We start from the raw sequence: 22,081 nt of genomic DNA on the forward strand, positions 1-22,081 counted from the left end.
CATATGTGGATTAAGAGTAGGATTTGGAAACATTTATAAGTTTAATAGATTTCCATTTTGAGTTTTTATTCAATAATAATTATATATATTTTAAAAGATTATATTCAAATAGCTTCCCAATATTATTCTTAAAAGACTAGGAAAATAGTGGTATAGATGACCCAAAGTTGATTTAATTTTTAGTACATTTATCTAAAAAATTAGAAATGAAAAATTCAAATTCTTTCTTTTCTTTTGAATTTTCTATTATATATATACAAATATATATATAAAGAAACGAGTTAGAGTTCTTGTATTGTTGAATTAAACTCAACTATACTTGTAAAGAACCCGGTGTCAAGTTTTTTTTTTTAAGAAAAAAGTGTTTAATTCATTTAATAAAACTATAATATATAATTTGTTAAAAAGTTACAATTGATTTCAACTTTTATAAAACCAATAAAAAATGTTTTCCAATTTTGTTTATTTTTAACCTAATTTTGATTTCCAAAAATGATGAATTGTTTTAAAAAATTGCACTTATCAATAAATGCCTGTGTCGAAGATTTCACATCAATAAGAGATTAGATTAATTTTGAACTTATAAGTAAGAGGTTTATTTTACTTAATAAGCATGTCTTCTAGATTAAAAATATGAGTATATTACCATAAATATCAGAACTTACTCAACTTTTCATTTATGTAAAACTCTCTTGAGAGATATTAGGATTAGTGAAAGAATGTTAGGTTTGGGTCGGTGAAAGGAAGGATGTGAAATCCTCATGAGAGAAACCAGTGTTAGAGAAATAAGAGCTGATGTGAAACTCAAGGTCGAGATTAGTGAAATGGGGACTGAGGTATCAAGGCCAGTGAAATAAGAGTTGATGTGAAACCCTCATGAAAGATATCAATGTCAATAAAATAAGGTTGATGTAAAACTCTCATGAGAGATATTAAAGTCGAGCTAATTCAATAAAAAGATTAAACCTAATAGATATATTTTTTTATTGAAGATATGGACAAAACATGCTGGAGCACATATATCAATTAATAGAAAAAATATATATATCATGGACGTAAAAGTCAAAAACAAATTTCCCAACCATTTTAATAAATGCTGAAAAATATTAATTAATATAAAAATAAAAAGATAGGAAAAGAGGTGGGTTTGGTGAGATTCACATGAGAAAGGGGTAGGATTAGTTGACCACACAAAAACCCAAAAGAAAAGTAAATGTTTGCTACTAATATCCTCTTCAAATTTTCATCTGTTTTTCGTTCTCTTAATCTTTTGATTTGATTAAATTGAATAGATTCACTTAACTTATTTCCAAGTCATTACTTAGATCACGGCACCTGCCCCCATCAACTCCTCCCCGTGACGTCCGCCTTCCGCCGCTCTTTTCCACCGGCTAGATCCGGTCAGCATTTCCTCTCCTTTGACTCCCTTGCTTCCCTCAACTTGATTCATTTCCACTCTCGCATTCGTCCACGCGCTTCCCCCTTCTTTCGAGTAAAATTATGTAGTACAAAGAGGCCAGTGATGTCCACGCGCTGGAAACGAAAGTAAGAGTAGAATCTATGTTAAGTCCTAGTTAGAGCGCACCCACAAAAACATGTCCAACCTCATCATTATTTGGTTTTTTTTTTTCAAGACAGAAAAGGAAAAAAGAAACTGACAAATGTAGGTATTGACAATCAGAAGCAGAGCAAAACTCCAAAACAAAAATTATAATTAAAAAATAATGCAATTTAGGTTCCAAAAGTCAGCTCTGATGTCTTCACATTTCAAATCACTCTCCCAAATGTACCTTCTTTGCTGCTTGTTTTTGTCCAATAAAATACAGATTCTCTCTCTACACTAACAGCAAAGAAAAGAACTTTCCTTTTCTTTGCTTTTTCCTTTCAATTTTTTTTATCTTCTTTTGATTTGAAATGTCTTCTCTCTTAAGATTCTGTCCTATTTTTTTTGCTTTGAAAATCAATGAGAGAGAAATTAAAAACGTCTAGCTTTGAAATTAGAGTGCGCAAGTAAGACCCTTTTGTGGAAAAAGAGAAGTTGGCCACTGTTGAATTATAAATATATTTTTTTGGGAGTGTTGGGTTCTGAGGAAGCTATTACTTCACCAACAAGTGAAGCTACACAGATAGATAGTAAGAACTAGGAAGGTTTTGGCTTATAAAGTGTTTTTTTTCTTTGTTTGAGTCTTGGGATCTGAATATTGTTTTTCGTTGAAAAGATTCGATCTTGGCTACTCTTTAAGCTACTGATTTACTAGGAAGGTGATTTTGAGAACTGGGTCTATCTCATTTTCCTCTAAAAAGGGTTGGTTTTGTTCAACAATTTAGGCTTCTGGTAAGTGTTTATTGCTTTATTTGCACGTTCTTTGTTGTTGGTTTTTGTTTTGGTTGTATTTTATGAGAGGGTATGTTTTGGGATGTGAGGAAAGTTGCTTCAGTTAGGAGTTTTCTTTTTTCCTTCAATAGGGGGTAGTTGTTTTACCAAAACACTTTCATGTGTGGACTTAAGTTCTGAATTTCTTGATTTATGGTCTTGGGATTTGATTTTTTTTTTCAGGTAGGGATTGTTGATCTCAATATATTTTTCACCGTTAGCTTCAATTTCCCAGTTGCCAAGTTGAGTATTTGCTGGATAGTTCTTTCGGAATGTGGGCATGTAAGTTACTCTATCTGGGTTTTCTTTCTCTTTCTTTGCATATGAAAAGCAGTGAACGTTGTCAATTATGTCATATTGAATGAATTTGTTAAGTTGGGATTCTTCCTTTTGCTTTCAGAAATGGTGATTCTGGGGTATATTCCGATGACTTTCCTTAATTGGGTATTCTTGGCTTGCTTTATTTGTTCTGCACTGAGTCTTGAAACCTCAGGCCAATCCTGTTATCCAAATGATGTGTTGGCACTGAAAGAATTTGCTGGAAACCTCACAGGGGGGTCCATCATCACAGCCTGGTCTGATGAATCTGTTTGCTGCCAATGGGATGGTGTTGTTTGTGGGAATAAGAGTAGTGTCTCAGCTTCTAGCAGAGTGATCAGCTTGATCTTGCCTAAAAGGGGTCTCAAAGGGAATATTTCAAGCTCTTTGGCGAGATTAGATCAGCTGAGATGGCTTGATCTTTCTTGCAATCATCTTGAGGATGTACTGCCTTTAGAGCTCTCAAATTTGAAGCAGCTAGAGTTTCTTGATTTGAGCTATAACATGCTGTCAGGACCAGTTTCTAAATCGTTTTCTGGTTTGACATCAATTCAATGGCTGAATATTTCAAGCAATTCATTTAATGGGGACCTGTTAGAGTTTGGCTGGTTTCCAGATGTTGCTGTGTTCAACTTGAGCAACAATTCATTTACTGGCCAAGTCAGTTCTCAAGTCTGCAGTTACTCCAAACGGATTCAGGTTCTTGATTTATCAATGAACCGCTTAGTAGGGAGTCTTGAAGGCCTAAACAATTGCAGTATCTCTCTACAACAGCTGCATTTGGATTATAATTTGCTCTCAGGCTATCTTCCGGACTCTTTGTACTCAATGACATCATTGGAGCGACTCTCAATCACTGGGAACAATTTCTCAGGACAATTAAGCAAGAAATTGAGTAAGCTCTCTAGCCTTAAATCCTTGATTATTTCTGGAAACCATTTTTCTGGTACACTTCCGGATGTGTTTGGGAATCTTGCACGATTGGAGCTGTTATGTGCACACTCAAATTTGTTTTCTGGACCCGTGCCTTCATCCCTCGCACTCTGCTCAAAGCTTCGTGTACTTGATCTCCGGAACAATTCATTAAGTGGTCCTCTTGATCTCAATTTCACTGGAATGCCTAGTCTCATTCAACTTGATCTTGCTACTAATCATTTTTCTGGTTCCCTTCCCACTTCCCTGTCTGATTGTAAAGAACTGCAAGTTTTGAGCCTGGCCAAGAATAAGTTCAGTAGCCAAATCCCTGAGACTTTTGCCAATCTCAGATCACTTGTGTTTCTCTCACTGTCAAATAATAGTTTTATTGATTTGTCTGGGGCCCTATCTGTCCTTCAGCAATGCAAAAACCTTACCATTCTTATCCTTACAAAAAATTTCCATGGGGAGGAGATTCCCAGAAATATAAGTGGGTTTGAGAGCTTAATGGTTTTCGCACTTGGGAATTGTGCTCTGAAAGGCCAAATACCAGATTGGCTGTCGGGTTGCAGGAAGCTAGAAGTTTTAGATTTATCATGGAATCACTTAAACGGCATTATCCCACCCTGGATTGGTCAGATGGAGAATTTGTTTTACTTGGACTTCTCAAATAACTCTCTCACCGGAGAAATTCCAAAGAGTTTGACAGAGCTAAAGGGCCTTGTTTCTTCAAATTGCAGCTTTTCCACTCTTTCATCTGCAGCTGGGATCCCACTATATGTAAAGAGAAACCAGAGTGCTAGTGGTCTTCCATACAACCAGCTTTCAAGTTTCCCCCCATCGTTATATTTGAGCAATAATAGATTAAATGGGACAATTTTGCCTGAAATTGGGCTATTAAAGCAGCTTCATGTCTTAGATTTGAGCCGGAATAACATCACTGGGGTCATTCCTGATTCCATTTCCAATATGGAGAACTTGGAAATTTTAGATTTGTCATACAATGACTTGCATGGGTCAATACCCCAATCATTTGCCAAGCTCACGTTTCTGTCAAAATTTAGTGTGGCATATAATCACTTGCAGGGTGTGATTCCAACTGGTGGGCAGTTTTATAGCTTTTCCAGCTCAAGCTTTGAGGGGAACCCTGGACTTTGTGGGAAAATAGTCTCTCCTTGTCATGTTGTGGACAGTAGTATGCTCAGGCCAGCTATTCCATCTGGCCCAAACAACAAATTTGGTCGAAGCAGCATCCTTGGAATAACAGTGAGTATAGGAGTTGGGATTTTGTTGCTTCTTGCCATTGTTCTACTTAGAATGTCAAGGAGGGATGTTGGCGATCCGATTGATGATTTGGATGAGGAACTCAGCAGGTCACACAGGTTATCTGAAGCCCTTGGCTCATCAAAATTGGTTCTTTTCCAGAGTTCAAACTGCAAGGAGCTCACAGTTACAGACTTGTTAAAATCTACAAACAATTTTAACCAAGCAAACATAATTGGTTGTGGTGGGTTTGGACTGGTTTATAAAGCGTACCTTCCAGATGGTACAAAAGCTGCAGTCAAGAGGCTTTCTGGTGATTGTGGTCAGATGGAACGTGAATTCCGAGCTGAAGTTGAAGCTCTTTCAAGAGCTCAGCACAAGAACCTTGTTTCTCTTCAAGGTTATTGTAAGCATGGCAATGATAGGTTATTAATTTATTCCTATATGGAAAACGGAAGCTTGGATTATTGGCTGCATGAAAGTGTTGATGGGTCTTCAATTCTCAAATGGGATGTAAGACTTAAGATAGCTCAAGGAGCAGCTCGTGGGTTAGCTTACTTGCACAAGGTTTGCGAACCAAACATAGTTCATCGAGATGTAAAATCTAGCAACATACTTTTGGATGAAAAATTTGAAGCTCATTTAGCAGACTTTGGTCTCTCAAGGCTACTTCGCCCATATGATACCCATGTCACAACAGATTTAGTTGGAACACTGGGTTATATTCCTCCAGAGTACAGTCAGACGCTAACTGCAACCTGCAGAGGTGATGTTTACAGTTTTGGTGTTGTTCTTCTGGAGCTTCTTACTGGTAGAAGGCCTGTGGAAGTATGCAAAGGAAAAAATTGCAGGGATTTGGTGTCTTGGGTGTTTCAGATGAAATCTGAAAAAAGGGAGGCAGAAATTATAGATCCATCAATATGGGACAAGGATCGTGAAAAGCAGCTGTTGGAAATGCTTGAAATTGCCTGTAAATGCTTAGACCAGGATCCAAGGCGGAGACCCTTAATTGATGAAGTTGTTTCATGGCTGAATGGTATTGAAAATGAGGTTGTTCAACAATGAACCTTCATTGGTTTGTTTACTCTTTGAAATCTTAGTCGGGAGGGTATACCTGTAAAGCAAACATTGTCAAGTTTCTATAACATTGGAAGGAGTCCTGACCAAATGACTTTGATTTGTTGCAGAAACGATCATTTGGCATTGTATACTAACGGTTGAGAGTTGTATACATAGGCTATTTTGGCCATTTGTTCTACCTGAAATAAGTAATTATAGAATATCTAATTATTTCCTCTAATTTTTCCTCTCTGAATCAGGAACAGGGTGTCAGGTGAAATGCAATCTTTATCTTTATACACATACATAATGGTCGAAATGGACTACTTTTTTGGTTCTCTTAGTATGATCATTGATTCTTTCTCTATCATGATTTCATTTGAATGGATGAAATGATGCCTCTCAAGTCTTTGTAAGAAGAAACAACTTAGTTTTGTTGCACTGATCATAATTATCCACGCCATTGTTCATTGTGAATTCATTTGCTTCTTGAACCGGTCAGGAGTGCGCGCATGACATGATGCTTTTATGACTTAAAAAATGCTAATTATGATCATTACATGACTTCACTGATTACTTGATTCATAGTCAATGCACCAAACTGATACTATTATATTGGTTTCCTGGTTGAGAAAAAAGCTCTCATGGCTATTATCATGCCCCGGGGTCCCTTTCCCAAAGCCACAGAGCTTTGCACTTGATTCTCGTAATTCCTTTGCCCTGAACTCATGGAATGGAGATATATTAGTATCTGGAATATTTTTCTATGACCTATATACGTCAGTTATCTTCAGCATCTGTAATGACTTCTTTCCACTTACCTGTCCTGAAGTTGGCAAATGTTGTAATGGTTCAAAATTTTGGTTAGAGATGGCTCTACTACTTTAGAGGAAATCGACAAATTGTGGTGTTTCAACAAAAGTTGAAGGACTCTATTGAAATGGATGGATGGATAGTTGTCAAAACCTTCTCACTTTGTAGAATCCAGGAAACTATATCATCATATCTGCTATCTGCTATATACATTCTTTGGAGCCATGGGGAATAAGAAGAAAGCATTGGGTTTTGCTTTGCTTGCAATTTGCACAAAGAAGCTTGAGAAAGTAAGCAAGCATCCAAGGTTCCAAGTAGGTTCTTTTCCCCCCATTAGTTTGAATAGGAACTTGAAAAACATGTTAAAAAAATAAAGCACTTCTCTTTTCTCCTTTCTTTTCCACCTTTTGGGGGCAGAGGCGTAGGGGCTATAAGGAGTAGTTATCTGTCAAATAAATGAGGTTTGAGACATGGGTATTCTCCTTTTGACTTTGCTGGTGTTGCCCAACAAAAGCCAATCATCAACATCCAAAAAGCAAGATAAACTGATATGAAATGCTGTTTTATAGTATAAGACGTGGACAATTCCCTTGGATTTTCTTCTGCTTTTTTTCTGATTGGCAAAAACATTGTATGAGAAACTCTAAAAGAGGCTTTTGGAAAAGAGTGAGATTCTTTTGTTAAGTGTAATAAGACGCTGGAAGAAACTAATGCCAAAACAAAAAGTCCTCCTATCCCTGCAAAGCTTGGAAGTCTTGACATTATAAATAGAATTAACCATTTTTGGTTATTGAAATTTTCAGTTCAAGAGAAGAGGGTGAAAACATTTTTCAAACACGTCTTTTTAGATGATGTTGATATATCAAGATACCCTTATAAACAGCTATGCAACAATTTGCCATGAGTTGAAAACAGGCCAGATACAGTACAGACATGATTATCATGATTCATGATGGGGAATTGAGTCGAAGAGTTGTAGGAAAGTTTTAACTGTTTGGGTTCATATTTCATTTTCACATTACAAGATTTGAGTATGAGAGAAAGAAAAGAAAGAAAAACTTGTAAGATTTACTGAAGAAGATGAAAGTGTCCAGGCTTCTTGTCATGATAGTCCATGAGAAATGAAAATGGAAGGGGAAAAGAACAAAGGGTAATTGCCCAAATATTGACCTTTCACTGCTCAACTGAATGTCTTGACTCAATTCCAACTGTACATTTTTAAGTTCATCTTAAAAACCATGAATTAATATCTTTGTTTATTGAGCTTGGTAAGCTTGGAATGCAGATACTGACTCTGATCTGAAGAATGACCTGATGATATCAGCCTTCATTCAGTGTTATTCTTTCCCTAAAAGGTAACAACATGGCCTAGTTGCCCTGTAGTTTTTGTACCCATTGTTCTTATCGAACAAGTTTCTTCAGCATTGTTTGGTCCTAAATCAATCAATCAATCAATAGCTTTTAGGTGGTGACTTTGGGGATTTTATGGCGGGAATAATTTTGGGTTGAAGTTTGACATTGGCAACTTTGTCCCTCCTGTGTTTCATGTTCATGATTTTTCAAAAAAAAACAGTGGATAGGCCTCACTCACATATGTCAAATGTTCCTTATGATCCTATCCAGAGGAAGAAACTAAGGTCACTTGCCATGTCAGAATAGAAAATTGAATGTCTATATAATATTGTGATAGGTCCATTTGCACCAACTATGTCCTCTTCTCAACTCATGTATATCAAAGTCCTTACCTAAATGGAAAATAGGTGAACCTATAGTTTGAAAATTTTTCCATGTTCCTGCTTTTAGTCTTCAAATTAGGAACATGTTCCATGCAAGTACCAAGAATGGTGTTTTTGTTAAAATTTTTCTTTCCAACTAAGTTACATAATTAAAAATTCATATTACATGTCAAAAAATTTCTAAATTAATAAAAAAAAGATTTAATTTTTCTCTTTCACATATACTAAAGACGAAATTAAGTATAATTACATATGACAATTATATATGGTAAAGAAGCAAATACAAATTAATCATATAATGCACTTTTGCATGCTCATCCATACCTCCCAATTCTATGTAGGATGTGTACAGAGAATCACTATAACATCTTAATTTATGAAAAATGAGAATTTTTTATTATTTCACTGGGGAAAGTTTCCTTTAATTTTTCTGTTGATTTTTAAATGTTTGTGTGATCACTATTCACTAGTGTCTCATATCAACAGGGAAAGCATGGTTATGCAGGTGAAAAGGAGAAAATAGTTTGTTGCTTTCACATTTTTCATGTCTTTTCTTGGTTGGGTTTCCCTTTTGTTGCCAAGATATTTTGCTTCAAGGAGATTAGCTTTCTCTCTCTCTTTTTCCCCTCCTAGTAATGAAGATTGCACAAGCCTTTCTGTAGTGGGTGCAGATAAACACTTTCTTTAAGGCCTGGGTCTGAATTAGACCAACCCAAGCATACCAAACCCAAGACTTTGAATCGACCCATGGAACCTAAACCTTAATTATGGATCTACAATTAAAGCCCATAGCTAGGGTCCTGAATCCTGATGGAACAGGTGCAGGTTAGACCCTTTTGAATCATCATCACCATTCACCATGCAACAGCACCACCGGTTTGTGGAACCATGACCAAAACTCCATGAACAACCCACAAAAATTACTCATCCTCGGCGTGTCCCCAAAGGACCAAAAGGTGTCTTACTCCTTCCACATGTCACTTCTATAGCATGACAAGTTTCCTTTGTTTTTCTGACGCTCCCACCATCAAAGTTTGAGTATAATTAGGAACCCTGGTGAAGAGGTGCAAAGAGGATAATAACAGTTTCAGCACAAGAAACCAAAAATTATACAAAGTAAAAAATGGAAGCAACATTTTTGGCTAAGAGAACTCTCTTCAACATCCCAAAGTTCTTGCCTCAAAGCCCTCCTGGAATCCAATCTACCAGAAGAGTTACCAGGGCTTGCTTATCCACTGCTTATGAGCGTGCCGAAGTAAGAACTTATTCATTTTCTTTTTACATTTTTTTTAGTGATTCACTTCTGCATTTAATGTTAAGATATTTACTTCATTAATACCTTTACAAGTGTCTTAAGATTGATTGTTAATTGATAAAATTAATATGCAGGGAAGCAACGCAGTAGTAGAAGAAGAAGGGTCATCAGATATAACAGATGCACCAAGAGATTACATAAGAGACGGCAAGTACGAAGCCAAACGGTTTCCACCGGAGAAGGCAGGCCGCCGGGCAGCAAGACAAGCTTCGCGGCGGATAGTGCCGAAGATGGAATTAAAAGGGCCGTGGAGATGGCAGAATATGTGGGAGATACGGCTAAGAAGACCCTGGATGGAGCTTGGGAAGCAGCTAAAGATACCGCACAAGGTATAAAAGAAAGGGTGACTGAAAACGATGATGATAATGAAGAGGATGTTGCAGTTGACGAGATTAGGAAAGCTGATCAGATTGTTGACACACAAGAATATAGGAGTGTTGATGAATTGAGGGCCAAAACTGGAGGGTATGATAAGGCACATTGAGAAGCTTAAATTGTTCATGGAATCACTTTTTCTTTCAATGTTTTGTCATGCACAATTATATGTTTATCAAATAGTTTGGTTACACAGTGAGATTAGTTCTCCATTATCAACATATTCCATCAACCTTCTCTTCTAAGAGAAGCAGTACTACTTTCAAATCTCACTGCAGCCTTACCAAACTAGATTTTCTAGCAGGATTGTATGTATGAATCTGACCTTAAATGAAGCAAGTTCGAAGAAAAACAGGATGGGGATTCCCCCAAATAACTAAACAAATAGACAATCCTAGAGCAAGATGTTGCATGCCCCATTGGCAATAAGTGTTCATGGGTCACGTTAGGCTCATTACAAGAGCTTGCTTGGAGTAAAATTTGCGTAAAAATCACTTGTACTGATCTTCACTAACCAACGCAATCCTCTGTTAGTTAATTCTAATTCCTGCGTAATTAATTTGCAACAATTTGATATATATAGGATAGGATAGATGTGGGAATTGGTCATGGACTAAATTTATTCACAAATGAAAGTGGAGCAAAGAACTAGAACCTGAGGTCCAAAATTATTAGCTCTCCCTTTCGAAACAAAAACCAGGACATTCTTTCAGGGAAAGGCAATATTGGTGGTGCACTAAGAGTACTGTGAGGGCCAATCCATATGGCGATGCGAAGTTGTCCAATGTTTGTCGATTTGCATGGCTGTAGAAAACAAGACTCCTGGAATCCGATACGCTGTCTACGTAATTTTCCAGTGTGGAAAGAAGAGATTGATAATAAAATGAGATAAGAAAGCAAAGGAGGAAAGAGCCAATGTATAGATTTTAAGGCCATTTCGAGAGCGATCCTTTCAAAGGAAGAGTAGCGGGCATCACCAATCAATCATTGTAAGTGAAATGTGAGTATTCTTTTGGACATCCCCATAACAAGAGAAAAGAAAAGTGCACCTTTTGCATAACATTATCTAAATATATCTGTAAAGTCAAATGATATACAGTTATTTCAATCTCTATGTTTTTTTTTTATGTACATTTTATATAAAAGAAAAACCATGAAATATCAAATATACTATCATTATTTGGAAAGCATATTGCTGAAAAAGACCTATAGATAATATATGTCTCATCAAAACAGCTGTATATCTTTCTTTATAGAATAGTTCTCCCATATATATCATAAGTTCCAAACTTTGCCTTAAATCAATGCTTGCATCTTTATATCCTATATGAGGAGGAAGGATAAGGGGGGATGTGATATTGGGTTGTAAAGACAATGGGAAAAGCTAAAATTTGATGCAAAGTTAAGCTTAAATCTGCCATGTTCAAGTCTAATACATAGTTAAGGCCATAAGTAAAAGGAAACAAAGCAAGAGAATCCAAAAGAAGAGAGCGGAAATGGACCAAAACCCAACTGAGGATCGATTGAGAGTGATGGGGCATTTTTATTTTTGTTTGGTTCAGAAAGAGTGATGGGGGCATTTGATGGTATATGTAGAATGATTGTAGTATTAAGGCATTTTCGTTTACTCGAAAAAGAGCGACGCGGAAGAGTGGGGAGGTGAAAGGTAGCCATAGATAGGACCACGGTGGTACTATGGGCGGAATATGAATATAGTTGGCACCCATTTGGATCTTTCATGCCTCTTATATGATTCTCATCATCATCGATATAAGATAAGCTTTTCTCCACCTAACTTCTTACCCAAGTCAGAATAAAACCTTGTTAATTACTACTTTAGTTTAACCTAACTAGTCAGTCGAGGTTAAACCCAGAATTTTTAAGGCACTAAAGATGTAGAAAACTATATGATATATCTTGCAAAATACCTATGGTATCACATGATCTGTTTCATTACCCACAGCAGAAGTTGCTGACTGTTTTCACTAATCACTGATCCCCTATTTTAATTCAGCATTTTTTCGGATGTTCATTGTTTAACCTAGACAAGACATTAATGGCAGTAAAAGAGATGTGAGAGTGAAATGGGAGAGTGACAGATGAGAGTGAAAATATCATTTTGCAATATAATTTTAATTCAAAAAGTTTTGACTCCTTTGGTTGGCTTTTTCTTTTTTCTTTTTTTTTTTTACACACGCGCGCATGCACACATAAACGTAAAGACTCAAGCCGATTAGTTCTGCACTGTTAATTTTTGGCTGAACATTTTTGTTGAGTACCTAGTACAATGGCCATGTGAAACCTTGTGTTGTGTCAATGTCACTAGTTCAATTTTTTGCAAGCTTCCCCCAGTTTTGTCCTGGTAAAACATACTGGTAAAAGTGAGTTTACACTCATGCATGTAATGAAACTCAATGATATACACATGGTAATCGAAGGAAATATTGCTTTCACATCTGGTAAAGACAGAAATAGATAAAGTAGAATAGGGAATAAAGCATGGACTAAAGACTGGTGAGCTACTAGCCCATTTGAATGGAGAAAGCATAGGGTACTCTGCTACACTAAAAGCTTGTCCAACTCAAACAGGCAGAATTTTTTTGTGAACCATTGGTGCTGTACAGTCTATTATAGGATTCATTCAATTACCTTTGATATGTCTCTCTCAAGGGTCTCTCAGCACCACAGGTGTTAAATTTTACAAAGCTGTAGAATTTGTTCTCAACTTACTTTCCTTTCTTTTTTCTTATTTTTCTTACTATATAGAACTTGGAAAAACTAAACAATGCCTTGTCTCGTTACAAATCAAATTTGGAGTTAGTTTTAAGAACCCTATCTTTTTTTTAAGGTCTAATTGTTTCGAATTATACAGTAAGAGATAACCCTTTCCATTTGCGTTAATGCGCTCCTACTGTATAAGTAAATCACATTAATTATGTATGTTTGAGCTCAGGACATGTATATTCCCATTGCTATGAGGCAAAAAGCATAAGTTCTGGTTTTGAAAGGAATTTTAACTTAAGGAGAACTGAACAAAGAGAAATCAGACAATATAGCCATATAGGATTAGTGATCTGAAACAATTACAGCGGACGGACCAATGAAAGCTTTGTTGAAGTCTAATAGATACTGCGTCTATCTGTAAGGTTTTGTTGCTTTCCTCAGGTGATGATGCTGTGTGAAACATGTGCCATCATCGTCCAAATTTCAAGGAGGGACAATTGATACAATCCCCATTAAGAAGCAAGTAGCAACCTACTCTCTTAAAACCTAGTTTTAGAGTTTAAAACATCACCTGGTGAACTCAAAGTAACTTGGGAGAAGCAATAATTGAGGTTGTGGGATTCACCAATGATCAAAATTTAGGCCTGAAAACTTCCAGTAATTGCATATAAGAACAAACCAATCCACAGCTGCTTCTTTTTGAACTTCCAATCATTCACCATACAACACTACACTGACACACAAGCAAACATACAACAAGAAAATGTTGCTTGTGGTCCTCAACTTTTTTTTTTCCACCTTTTTTTTTTCTTTCACTCTGTTCTCCTTCATTTCTTCAAAGTCCCACAAACTTAGCTCCCAACATTTTATCACTTCTCCATTATATATATCTCCTTCTCCTGCAATGGAAACTACAGACTTCAGAAGAAAGAGTGCTTTGAAAACAAAGATGAATAAGGGTTTCATAGCCGAAGATCTGGACGATGACATGGAGGAAGAAGAAGAAGAGGGTGTTGGTGATCATGGTTTTCCAGATGATGAAAAGAAGAAGAAAGCATATGGAAAGAGAGGGTCAAGTGGTGGTGCTGGGGTGTCACCGCCTTCTTGTCAAGTGGAAAAATGTGGGCTTGATTTATCCGATGCCAAGCGATACCACAGGCGCCATAAGGTGTGTGAGATTCATGCCAAGGCGCCGTTTGTGGTTGTTGCTGGCCTCAGGCAGCGCTTCTGTCAACAATGCAGCAGGTTTTGGTTTTGTTCATATTTTGATTATTCCTTCAGTTACTTATAGAAGAATTCATTTTAATCTTAATTCAAGCTACTCTTAACACTTAAAATTTAATTACTTGACCTACAAGTCAATCAATTTAAACTTAAAGTTCAATGGTTCTTCATTACAGTATTAACACCTACTTATTCCATATTTTAAACCATCTGAGCTTAATGGGATAATTGAAACACATTAATTGAAGATCTTTGCAGAACATATCTACTGCCCTGCATCAAGAAATCAGGTGCAAAAACCAATAAAGAAGTTACTACATTCAGTGAATTAGAGGGTTTCTCTATTTTTCTGTTAATAATGAAGTTGAATTGAGTGAGACTTCTCTGCTAAAAGGAAAGGAAATTCCCAAGATTTTTATTTCAGGATCTTTTTCTTTACCTACATGTATTCAGAAACAAAGTAGACCACAGTGAAAACAAATAATTCATTTGGCTATATTTCCCTTTTAGTTATTCCCTTGTGGAATACCCTCTTCTTAATTTGCATTCCAATTATGGCACGAGAATGCTTTCACAGTTTTGACAGCTAGAATTTTTCCTCTTTGTTTCCTTTCTTTCCAACAAGAGCACTCTAGTTCTAACGTAAGATGTTAACCAAATCTGAAACACCACGACCACTTGCATTTTCATATTTTACCTTAGTAAATGTCCCTTGGACATTTCAACTCTCATGAAGGTAATGGCTTGATTTAAATGTACCTGTAGTTTCAACCTACAGTAGTAGACTAGACATAAAACAGGGCAATTATCTTAACAATTATACTTAGGTCAATATTTCATGGGATACTTCACAGGTTCCATGAGCTATCAGAGTTTGATGAAGCAAAAAGGAGCTGTCGTAGGCGTTTGGCCGGGCACAACGAAAGGCGTAGGAAGAGCTCAGCAGAATCATCTACAGAAGGCTCGAGCCGCAAAGGGATGAGTTCTCAGTTGAGAGAGAGTCAATGCAGGCAGGCTGATGATCAAAGAGCCAGAGTTCCAATAGCAATCCCAGGCAATTCATCTTTTAAGCGTTCCCAAAACAGATAAGGAGCTTAATGACCAAAACATCAGCAGCATGCTCCCTCTCTTCTGTCAGCCAATGGTTTATGCATTTCACTATGTACTGGTACTTACTATACTACGTTGGAGGATTCAATAACTATATCAGGCATAGAAATTTAAGTCTAGTATCAGTGCTTCTGAAGCCTGTGTTCTCGTGTCTTGCCTGCCGCGTAATCTAGGCTTTCTGTACTGATAACCCTTTATCTATGGAGTCTTCTATTGTATCAATGGTTATATCCATATTCCCTATGAACTGGTTGATCGCTAACCTTTGCATTTGTTTTCAAGTAATGGGTATGATATATTTGATGGGTAAGTGTTATATACATGATATTGGCCATAGCTGGACCAAGAGGGAAGGATCATCTTTATTGAACCAAATGTCTCATGTTGCAAAGTAATGATATCTAACCTCAAAGTTAGTTTGCACCCGAATATTTATTTTATTGATTGGTGCGTAATCCCCTATCCAGACAGCAGGATTCAAATTCCTTTTCCCTTAATTATTGAAAACAAAAAAAACCTCAAATTTGGTTAGCGTGACAAAAGTATAACAATCTATTTCGACTAAGACTTGGCCAACTCAAAATTGACTTGAAATCAAATTTGATATTTTCTGATCCAACTTGGCTTGTTAAATTGCAATATGTAGTCATGTGATTAATTTGGTTGGAAACCACTAAAGTAACATTTACAGAATGTTAAACTACTACTTCATCTGGAGATTCCCATTTTTTCTATATTACTTCTGAGGAAAAATGTTTCAGTAATTCAGCTGAAATGCTAAAGAAGTATGAAACCTAGGCTTGAATGTTCCCACTACAAACATAACGAATATCGGTGCAATGCCAGAAGCAACTAGTTAGGTACATAGAGCAGAACAATCTGTTTACATTTGAATCTATTTAGTTTATTAGACAGCTTCATTACAGTTTGCTTATGTATAAAAAGCTTCTGATATGACACAATATGCATAACATTCTTTTAACATAACAAAGGTACTTTCACTTCATTTGTGAAGAGATTGTTATGAAACAGAAGAAAGACAGTTGCCACACTCAAGATCACTAAAATCTTACAACGACGCAGGAAATGTCATCTGTGCTGTTCCTCTTTACAGCCTCCTCAGTTAGGCGCTTTGCTGCAGACCTGGCATCCTTAATGTTCCTAATAGCATCGACAGCTTCTTGGTTCGTCATTACCTGGAATCAGTTTGAAGGAAAAGACTAATCAGTCTGGGGTGCAATGTGTAGTTTCAACATATAAAAAAAAGGCATAAAGTGGAAGAGTAATATTGTCATGAGATTATGACACAATTAGATAGGGCCAACCTTCCATAAACCATCGCTTGCTAATATTATCAACTCCATATCATCACCTATCATCTCTACGGTCACATCTGGCTCTGAACTAAGATGTTCCTTTAAGCTCTTGTCACCAAATGCCCTTGACACTGCCAACTGCCCGTCAACACGTGGAACATCCCCTGAAATGAGAACAGAACTTACACTGTTCATGATCAGAGCAGATGAGGAGGGTGTAACTTTGAGTATAATGACCAGAAAAAAGGTTCATTTCAAATTCTACAACAACGTGATCAAGTCATCACGAGATCTCCAAATGAAGCCTGAAAAAGATCGGCACTCATTACCTGGAAAGTTTGATACAAAACCACCTCTATTTTCAATGCTCTCCTTTTCTGTGGTGGGCTCATGATCAATTGACAGCTGTTTAGCCTCACCATTCTTACAGATAACAGCCCGTGAATCACCAACATTTGCTATTACTAGCTTCTTGCAGTTAATCAATATTGCTGTGACTGCTGTTGAACCCCCTTGGCCCAAATCAACTGCTTTCTCCAATATAGTTGTATCCGTTATACGATATGCTTTCCTAATTGCATTCTCTGGTTCTGTCCAAAAGCCAGGCTGCTTGCAGGAAAAGAAATAAAGAAGGATAAAGTTATAGTTCATTCCAGAAAACAAAACTAAGGAGCATTCTTGATAGGAAAAATATGATGACAATGAAACAAAAATGAACTGTGACCTGTTGTAAGTTTGAGAGCATATTGATGCAAAGTTAAAACTAGAGAGCAGAACATATAGATGCTCAGGGAGAATGTAGGATAAGATGCAGCCATTGCACATTACCTCATTCAAGATATTATCAAACAAATTTGACTTCAAATAATCAGGAATAATATGGCTCAGATGACCATCAAATATAGCAAATAAACCAAGCTCGCTGTCACCAACTTGCTTAAATTCTGCAACAACATAGTCTTCCATGGGATGATGCCCCTTCCCCTTCACTAAATGATAACCGTGTGTTATGTTCTTTGCCATCTTACTTTTCCCTTTTCCAGATTCAGCTGTGGAAGAGCATAAGCCAACTTTTTCTTGTACTTTTTCCTAAAGTAAATCAATATAAGCAGTTGAGCAAACAGGAAAGATAAAGTATAGATGATAGTGATACCACTTGAACAATCCAACATATATACGGAAATTTTGTAGAGATCCTCACTGATGAAGATAACCATGGCATCAACAGCAAAGCATTGTGATATAAAAAGGGTTCAAACTTTTCAAAATGTCTTACTTCCATAGTTTAGAATGCAGTTAATTAATTATACCTTGTGCAAAAGGGATCTGCACTCTTTGCAACAATATTAATATGTCAACCTGGTCCTAATTTCTAAATAAAACTTGACAAAATTTCATTTTGTTAAGGGAACTTTATTTTATAATTATTCAGGTAAATTTAGCCTCTTTATCCAACTAGCCAAGCAGTTGTGCAATATTGGCACATAAATAAGGCCAAAACTCAGGCACATGGTTTAGTCATGAGCAATCATTACCTGAAAATCAATGATCTTATAAACCCAATTCTTCCAAAAATTACCAAATTAAATTACCCTAAACTATTTCTTAGAAACCATTTCCTATAACCTTTTCATGGCAAAATAATCAACAAAAAATCTATCACCTCATCATCTTGCTAATGGTTTCTTTAAAAAACAAAAAAAAAAAAAAAGAGCGCCAGACATTAGATAAATAGCCCATGTGAAAACAATCTAAGACCACACAAGATCCTCTATTATTCATGGCATTCAAGTACATTTACATTCCATTACCAGACAAGGCAGAACCCCATGTTACATATATTCCTTTCTCTAGGTTCCTGTACATGTCATTGCCATTCATTTTCCAGAACACAACAAATCCAAAAACCAAAACTTCCCTTGATGATTATCAGTTCATTACTCTTTCTTATTCCTTAAAGGTCCCAACGTCCGACTCCCTATCTCCTTCGATCTCTTCATATTATATAAGAAATATAATATACAATAGATCATGCAAAATCTAACTAACCCAAGGAAACCATCAATATTCATTTCAACTAAAAGGGTATTCACACAAGAAAGAAAAAAAAAAGATGCAAAACAGAAAGGGAAAGAAAAAAGAGCATACCTTCATCTTATGGAGGATTTCTTTTCCCGTCATAGCTTTCCTTGGGAAACAAAGAGCCTCTATATATAGAAAGTAAGTGAATACGTCTTCCTTTTGTTTTTTTGTTGAGAAAGTGGTGAGGACACAGTGGCCAAGACACGCAACAAACTGAAAGAGAAAGACGAAAACAGAGGAGGAAGCCAAGGCAGATAGGGTGTGTAGGGAGGAGAGGCAGACAAGTGCTTGAGGAAGTATATCAACTGTTGACACGCCGCGGCCTTTGCTTTAACACCATGACGCGTTCTTTACACTTACATACGGTCTTGCCTCTTTTTTTTTCTTTTACTTTTGGCTTTTCATTTTGACTTGGACAAAAGAAGAAAACTCTCGTGTCATTAACGAGGCTTATATGAAAAATTTTATTATCTAAATTTTATTTATATTTGCGATAAATAATAATTTTATTTAAAATTATTAATAAATAAAATATTATTAAATTTAAAATATTTTAACTCGAACTCAAATAATAAGTAAAGTTTTGCAATCTTATAATTACTCGACTATTTTAAAATTTTTTATTCAAATTTTAATATCCTATCTACTAACAGTTAATTATTCAAACCTTTGATTGTGTAAAAAATATATATATATTAATTGTTTCATAATTATATTTCACAATTCATATCTATATAATATATTAATAATTAAATTTATAAAAATAAACAAACATTAAAATTTAAATTTAAATAACAAATTATTTAAAAATATTTCAAATAACAAAAACAAAAATAAAAATTCATAATAAACATGAATAATAAGACTCAATGAGTGATACCCACACCTTATTCGAATATAAAACAAATACTTAACTTGTTAACTCGAACTTATCTCAAATGCAAATTTAAAATACCCATACTTTATATAATTGAATGAAACATTTACAAATACCTAATTAAAAGATACCCATTATTATATCTAATTTTATAATCGAAATCCTATCTAAACTCAATTATACATACCCTAATCTTCTTTAATGTGGAAAAACAATGTGTGGATAGAACATCTTTGCTTTTTTTCTGAAAAGACAACCGTGATTAAGGGGTCGAAAATGGTTGGAAAATTGACCCAACAGTCAACTCCTTCGATATCAATGTCACCAGTCATCAACTTTCCCATTCATCAATTTCCACCACTATACCTTTTGTTTTGTGGTGTTTAACAATGACAAATTTGCAAATAAAAATAGATATATTAATAATAATCTCGTAAATTCGAGCATGCAAGAATTATTATAAAATTTAAATGCGCACGTGATAAAATAATTATTTATTAAATTTAATATCAACTAAAATGATATAAAATAATAATTCGATTTTCATAAAATCTACATGATTATTACTCATAAAATCCATCTCTTCTCTTTCATACTTTTAATTTTTGATTCGTTTATCATGAAACCATCATTAATTTGTATTTATAATCGAACCAGCCCAATTAATTTGATTTTTGATTGGTTTAATTTGCTTTTTAATTTAGTCAATTTGATTTTTTTAAAAAAATTTAATTTATTCGATCCTTAATCATGACAGGCAGACGCAGTCCATTACTTACCCCTAGTTTCAAAGCTCTTAACTGTATTTAGATTGGCTCCTTGTTCAAGCCTTTACTTTTCCTCTTCTTTTTTTTCCAGCTTGCTTGTCTCAAGACTTTAAGAGTCCATGATGAAGTCAATTTCTCTCTCCCTCCCTCTACACACACCAAAGATTTTTTTTTCTTTTTTGTTCTTTTATAAGTTTGCATTAATGAGTAATAAATTGATGCATGAATTTGCATACTACATTGGTATGGGTTGTCACAACTATTTATAACCAGTACAAATTTTAAGTGTATTTATTACAATTACTATTTAAATAAATATCTTATTTATTGTATTATAAAAATCCATAAAAAAATGACCCTTAATTATATCTTATTAAATCTAATAATATGGGTTTTAATTTAATCAAAAAAGACTCCCATTTAAATTTTTTTAAATAGCATCTGAGCATTTGGCTCATTAGTTAGTGCATGATCCCCTGTTTAAAGAGTAAGATTCGAATTCTCTCTCTTCTAATTATAAAAAAAAAAATCTTTAAATAAAAATTATATGTATCAATCATTAAATTAAATCTGTGATGATAGTAGGTGAATAGTTTTCTCTTCACCCATGGTTTTCATTCAAGCCTTTGGGTCCAAAGTTTTCTCATTGGACTCATTACATTGGATATTCCTTAATTGGGCTTTTTCTATCTAATTAGGAAGAGAGAAAAAAAAAGCCCATGAATTTAAGAAGGAAGCAAGGTGCTGGTCAAAAGGTTTGGCTCAAGAGTCAGCTAGAGCCACTCCTTCTAAAAACGAAAGGACCTACCATCTAACAGCCATTAGAGCATCAACAAAGAAATGATTTAAGAAATGGCTTTGCTTGCTTGTGGGGCAAAACAAGTAGACCAGAATGTGGCTGACTGCTGGTGGTCCCAAAGGCATGATGAACTCAAATGGGGCCCAAAAGTTCCTCCAAAGAAACCCAAATGGGAGACAAAAGAAATTTCCTAAGGAGCTCTTTGTCCTCAGCTTCTAGGACTGATCCAAAGTGGTCTGATCAAATTATAAATATATAGTACAACTTTGGGTTTTCCATTTTGTGTAGTCCCAAACAAAGAAAAAGCTTTGCTTTGTTGATCCCATCATAGGCATGGTCTTTGAGGGAGCCTAAACAATCTAATAAGTTAGTTATTATTATTATTAACTTCAAAGAATTGTCTCAGCTTGTGGCAATTAGGTGGTCAATGTCTCTCCTCTCTATGGTCTAAAAGCTCTTTTCTGCTTTACATGGAAGAGTATTTTTGGGAGGCTGTGTCAACTCATGAAAACAAAAGCAAGTGGATAAAGGCTAAAGAGAATGCCAATGATTTGATCAAACTAGACATCATATGTAAAAGCTATGTAGCTATATTTTTAATTTGGCATGATTTATTAATCAAACTTGGAGCCTATTTTGGCAATTTTATACCATCAAGTTTGACCAATTAATTATGTTTAATTAAATTTATCCATTGTATTTTCGAGTTTTCTTGATAGATATTGAATTGAAAATTTTAATTTTCATGATAATTATTTTACGTTGTTATTAGAAATATCGTTAACTCTAACTCAAGTGACAAAGATAGAATAGAATAATATAGATTTTATATTTGAGATATGGCGTTCAATCCTTATTATACTGTTTTTTTTAAGACAAAATTGTATATAATAGATTAGATCAAAGTGATTCAGATCATTGACTAAATCTTGAGCTTTGGTCAAAGTTGAATAAACCCTACTTGAATCATAAGACACACACATTTAGGAATATCCCACACAAGCTAACAATATT

General features: G+C 35.3%; 4 protein-coding genes across 5 annotated transcripts; 3 read left to right on the forward strand and 1 right to left on the reverse strand.

Moving 5' to 3' along the window:
- Positions 1,911–6,185, forward strand: LOC18594036 (phytosulfokine receptor 2). The gene is made up of 3 exons (XM_018124493.1): positions 1,911–2,335; positions 2,558–2,656; positions 2,775–6,185. The coding sequence occupies exon 3, from the start codon at positions 2,777–2,779 to the stop codon at positions 5,933–5,935; it is 3,159 nt and encodes a 1,052-aa protein (XP_017979982.1). The 5' UTR covers positions 1,911–2,335; positions 2,558–2,656; positions 2,775–2,776; the 3' UTR covers positions 5,936–6,185.
- Positions 9,352–10,367, forward strand: LOC18594037. 2 transcript variants are annotated; one of them, XM_018124526.1, is made up of 2 exons: positions 9,352–9,733; positions 9,868–10,367. In XM_018124526.1, exons 1-2 carry the CDS (start codon positions 9,602–9,604, stop codon positions 10,126–10,128), a joined length of 393 nt encoding a protein of 130 aa, XP_017980015.1. In that variant the 5' UTR covers positions 9,352–9,601; the 3' UTR covers positions 10,129–10,367. The 2 variants fall into 2 exon arrangements, with proteins under 2 accessions (XP_017980015.1, XP_017980014.1); XM_018124525.1 differs by having other exon boundaries at positions 9,873–10,367.
- On the forward strand, positions 13,505–15,546 carry LOC18594039 (squamosa promoter-binding-like protein 4). Its single transcript, XM_018124522.1, has 2 exons — positions 13,505–14,137; positions 14,971–15,546. Exons 1-2 carry the CDS (start codon positions 13,656–13,658, stop codon positions 15,203–15,205), a joined length of 717 nt encoding a protein of 238 aa, XP_017980011.1. The 5' UTR covers positions 13,505–13,655; the 3' UTR covers positions 15,206–15,546.
- Positions 15,991–18,965, reverse strand: LOC18594040 (probable protein phosphatase 2C 39). Its single transcript, XM_007021483.2, has 5 exons — positions 18,691–18,965; positions 17,371–17,631; positions 16,872–17,148; positions 16,552–16,706; positions 15,991–16,422 (listed from the first exon to the last, which is right to left on the reverse strand). Exons 1-5 carry the CDS (start codon positions 18,721–18,723, stop codon positions 16,288–16,290), a joined length of 861 nt encoding a protein of 286 aa, XP_007021545.2. The 5' UTR covers positions 18,724–18,965; the 3' UTR covers positions 15,991–16,287.

Source organism: Theobroma cacao, chromosome 7 (genome assembly GCF_000208745.1).
Source record: "Theobroma cacao cultivar B97-61/B2 chromosome 7, Criollo_cocoa_genome_V2, whole genome shotgun sequence".
Lineage (NCBI taxonomy): Eukaryota > Viridiplantae > Streptophyta > Magnoliopsida > Malvales > Malvaceae > Theobroma > Theobroma cacao.